At 40.6% G+C, this 4,642-nt stretch overlaps 1 protein-coding gene across 1 annotated transcript; it reads right to left on the minus strand.

The window, feature by feature from the left end:
* Nucleotides 1-740: 740 nt before the first annotated feature.
* Nucleotides 741-4,374, minus strand: LOC103954157 (probable 1-deoxy-D-xylulose-5-phosphate synthase 2, chloroplastic). The gene is made up of 10 exons (XM_009365960.3): nucleotides 4,136-4,374; nucleotides 3,793-3,954; nucleotides 3,488-3,652; nucleotides 3,207-3,357; nucleotides 2,796-3,067; nucleotides 2,434-2,707; nucleotides 2,047-2,354; nucleotides 1,659-1,940; nucleotides 1,295-1,579; nucleotides 741-1,206 (listed from the first exon to the last, which is right to left on the minus strand). The coding sequence occupies exons 1-10, from the start codon at nucleotides 4,232-4,234 to the stop codon at nucleotides 1,060-1,062; spliced, it is 2,145 nt and encodes a 714-aa protein (XP_009364235.2). The 5' UTR covers nucleotides 4,235-4,374; the 3' UTR covers nucleotides 741-1,059.
* Between the last annotated feature and the right edge of the window lie 268 nt (nucleotides 4,375-4,642).

Consider the following 4,642-nt stretch of genomic DNA (forward strand, 5'->3'; position numbering starts at 1 on the left):
TGAAACGCTAGAAAAATTGACTGAGAGGGTAAAAATATAGGGTTATGTTCATGATACAAGATTTGTGTTGCAAGATTTGGATGAGGAGTACAAGAAGCGGTCTTTGTACTATCACAAGCGAGAAGCTAGCAATTTCCTTTGCTGTGTTGACGAGTAGTAATAAGGATACTGTTATCGGGATATACAAGAACCTTCGAGCCAGCGGGGACTCTCATTCCTGGATAAAATTTGTCACCAAAGTTATCGAGAGAGATAATCGGCAAGTGATTCCATCATTTTAAGGGTGGTGAATACAATTCATATGTATCCAAGGCTCCGTTGTGCAGTTGTAGTGTATTACACCGTTGGATTGGCAAGGTTATTGATCTAGTCTTCTGATTGACTGGCTGTAATTGATCACTTTTAAGTTCCCTGTGTTGAAAGACGTGATTGATCTTCATCGGGACAGGGCATTAGTTCTTTCTCTTGTTCTTGAATCGATTGGAATGGATGCATATTCTCAGATTTGACACATTCAAGGATACTGGAAGTCAGGTATACGTACTTCAACTACAAAATGATTTGTGTTTCCAAGTTGGAATAGCAAAACTGGTAGTAAACTGTAGAAATCTGTTTAATGTAGAGATTAGCCAATTGCTAATTGATTATACTGCTGCCAAGATGAATTTCGGAGAATAATCATGTTGCGCACACCAAATGTGATTAAATTTTCAAACTGAAGAAGCCCATTGACAAGCAAGTAGGGTACATGAGTGAGCATTCTCTACAAGGAAAAACAAATTCTTCTTTTTGGTTTGTTTCAAGTTTTGCGCCATGCGTCCTTCAATGTAATACAATTTGTAACAACATAAGCACTGATCACTGATTGTTCATATCGGATCCCTAAATCAATGATGCTTTGATCTTGAGATATGAATTTGATAGGGTCTTGTACCATAATACATGAGCACCCCAAATAAGCTGTGTAGTTTGGTTTTGACATTCGTCTTTTCTTAAATCCAGATTGCCAAAGCTTTATGAACAGCTTCCATGGCAACAAAATCGAGGTCACTTGTGCACTCAGTTGAACTGTAGAGCTTCTTTTGGCCTCCCCAACAGAGATAATACCGTGGCTGAGATATGCCTCGAGGATAGCCCTGCTTCTTCAAGCTGATCCTGCGGTGCTCCATGATCAATGTATGTATCAGGAAGTACCATTGCTCTCAACTGCAAAGAGAACTCACAAATGTTTAGGGCGGAAGAGATTAGTTACGAAAATCAGTAATGTTATGTTAGTGACTGAGAATTATAGTACCTTGAGCGGTCCATCAAGAATACCACTTAAACTTAGGAAGTGGGATACATGAGATCCAAAACCTCCAATTGAACCTTCTTCCACTGTAATAAGGATCTCATGCTCCCTAGCCAATTGCTTGATTAGTTCGGTATCCAGAGGTTTGCAAAATCGTGCATCGGCTACTGTAACATGTATTTCCCTGGTTTTCAGCTTGTTTGCAGCTTCCACGCATTGTTGAACTATGGAACCATATCCCAAAATCGCAACTCTACTGCCTTCCATCAGTATTCTTCCTTTACCAACCTATTCAATAGTTGTCGATGAATTTCAGCCATCTATTTTGTATAATCACTTAATAATTTTGAATTTCATTTATACTAACCTCGAGTGGGGTTCCTTTGTTATTAACAGGAAGAAGCGCTCCGATACCATTGCCTCTTGGAAATCTGAAGCAGCTAGGTCTATCATCTATGGCTGCTGCAGTGGCGACCATGTTCATCAGCTCAGCTTCATCAGACGGGGCCATAACCACCATGTTGGGCAAACAAGCCATGTATGTGATATCAAATGCTCCACAATGGGTTGGCCCATCTGCACCAACCAAGCCAGCTCGATCCATTGCAAAGCGGACAGGAAGTTTTTGAAGATCTACATCGTGAATCACCTGTTTACACGTTATAAATCATTAGTGTCATATCAAGCAGTGATTTTGTTGAAAACCTACGTTTGAAAAGCAAACCACTATCCCCTATTCTCTTTTATCAGCTCACCTGATCATATCCTCGTTGCAGGAATGATGAGTAGATAGCGCAGAACGGCTTCAGACCTTCGGCAGCTAAACCAGCTGCAAATGTAACAGCGTGTTGCTCGGCGATTCCCACATCGAAGCAACGATCTGGAAACTTCTTCTGGAAATAATTTAGACCAGTGCCACCACCCATTGCTGCATGGATGGCTACAATCTTGTCATCGATTTCAGCTTCTTTTATAAGAGATTCAGCAAAGTACTGAGTATATGAAAGTGTAGGGGATTTGGTCTCAAATTGCTTGCCGGTTTTTGGATCAAACTTGACCACACCTAAAAATACAGGGAAATAAAATAAGGATCATCATAAGAACTCTTATCCGATTGCGGGATCATAAAGTTCGACTCATACCGTGCATTTTGTCAGCTGCTGCCTCAGCTGGGGGATAGCCCTTTCCTTTCTCCGTCATGATGTGGATTAAAACTGGCCCGGGCGCCGGCATGGCTTTCACTCTTTGGAAAATGGTGACCAAGTCTGCAACATTATGTCCATCCACTGGACCGATATAATATAACCCAAGCTCCTCAAAGAGAGTGGATCCAGAAGCGCTTATCATTCCCCTTGCGTACTCGTCTACTTTTGCTGCAACTTCATGTGTTTGGCCTCCAATTTTCTTCGTAATGCTCTTTGAAAGATATTTTCAGAGTCAGATTATCTGAAATAAGTTGAACAAGTCAGAATAAGAACCATTATTTGCAAGATTAATGGTTTACTTTTGCAGCCTCGCGAAGTTTGCGGAACTGGGTGCTTGCTTGGAGCTTGGTTAGAGCGCTGCTGAGGGCTCCAACGGGAGTTGCAGGGCCATCAAGAGTGGCAGTGGGTAAGGAGACTTGCTTGTTGTCATTCAATATGACGATCAGGTTAGAATCAAGGTATCCTGCGTTATTCATGGCTTCGTATGCTTGCCCTGCAGTCATGGCTCCATCTCCAATCACTGAAATGATATTGTTATTCTTCCCAAGTAGGTCTCTTGCAACTGCCATGCCTGCCATTAAGTTTTCAAGGAAAAACAAAAGTCGGATGAAATTAGCAAAGTATTCATCTACTATCTTGGACATGTATGTTAAGGTCGAGATTGAAATGGGGTTTTGGGGGTGTTAGGTGGTTAAGGTGAGAATTGTTACCTAAACCAGCAGAAATGCTTGTAGAACTGTGGCCTGCACCGAAAGCATCATAAACGCTCTCATCCCTTTTAGGGAAACCGGCAAGACCTGAAGTTTTCCTAACTGTGTGCATCTTGGACCTCCTTCCTGTAAGAATTTTATGAGGATATGCCTGCACAAGTAATTGCCTCTCAGAACTATTGAGTAGATCAGTACAATTTAACGTCTTTCGATCAATTACTGTAAATTAAAACAGTGTTTTCTTTTCAGTTAAATTAGAAATGAAGGTAAATTTCTTGCACCTGATGACCAACATCCCATATGATCTTGTCGTCAGGCGTGTTGAACACATGATGGAGTGCCACTGCCAGCTCCACCACACCTAAGCTTGAACTGAGATGCCCACCTGACTGTGAAACGCTGTAAACGATATCTACTCTCAGCTCTGCTGCAAGTTGTTCAAGATCCTGAAGAAAATAGCAATCATAATTTATGAGAATATAACAGGACTAAAAATCCAAAACAGGGCTTTTGCGACGAAATTTTACTACATGTAACTCAATATGTTGTTTTAGAAGTGATTTTACTATTTGTGTTGGTAGCCTACCTCTGTGGAGAGATTCTTCATGTGAGCTGGGTATTTGACTGTGTCCAGCAATGGGGTGCCTGGTTTTTCGCCGGAGTAATCGATCTTCCATCCATCTTTCTCTTTTCTGATCAACTTGCAGTCCTCACCATCTGAGTTACCAGCAGATGCCTTAACAGAGAGCTGCCACAAATGATAAAAAAAAACCATTGAAGCATCAGAACAAAAAAATTTCATCAAGAATATATCCGAAACAAAAGCAAAAACAAAAGAAGAGCTTCATGATATGAAAACATCATGGGAGCTCACTTGCAAGAACACAGCTCAAGAAATATGGACATGAAATATTGTAATTCTACCAAACCTGTTGTCTGCAACTGTGATTCAGTTTTGGAGGTGGAGGAGGAACGAGGCATGAAGACAGGTACTGATTCGGTCCAACGAATACGCTGAAGACCGCCATGGCTGACCGAATCCAGCTTAGAATCAATGAGGAGGAGGAGGACCACGACGACAACGGGAGGAGATTGTGAGAATTTTAGACAGGGAGGGAGACAAGAAACAGGTTTATACAGTTGGTGATGCCACTTAGTGTGGGAAAATGTATTGTTATTGTTGTATTGTTTTTTCAAAAATAAATTATTATTTATACATGAAAAGTATAAAACATATTTTTGGAATAAAATCCAAAATGGCCATGATACAAATCTCTTGTAAACAAGAAAATAATTTCCTTGAAAAAAAAAGCAGATAAATAGTTTTCTCTTTTAAGTTTTAACAATTAAGTAGGAGTCCAACCTCTTTTTTACAAGATTACACCCTTGAAGTCTTCACTTTTAGTGTTTCTGTCAAAAAAATTTGGTCGGCCTAG

The sequence above is a fragment of a genome, unplaced genomic scaffold, assembly GCF_019419815.1.
Source record: "Pyrus x bretschneideri cultivar Hongxiangsu unplaced genomic scaffold, Pyrus_bretschneideri_v1 Contig86, whole genome shotgun sequence".
Lineage (NCBI taxonomy): Eukaryota > Viridiplantae > Streptophyta > Magnoliopsida > Rosales > Rosaceae > Pyrus > Pyrus x bretschneideri.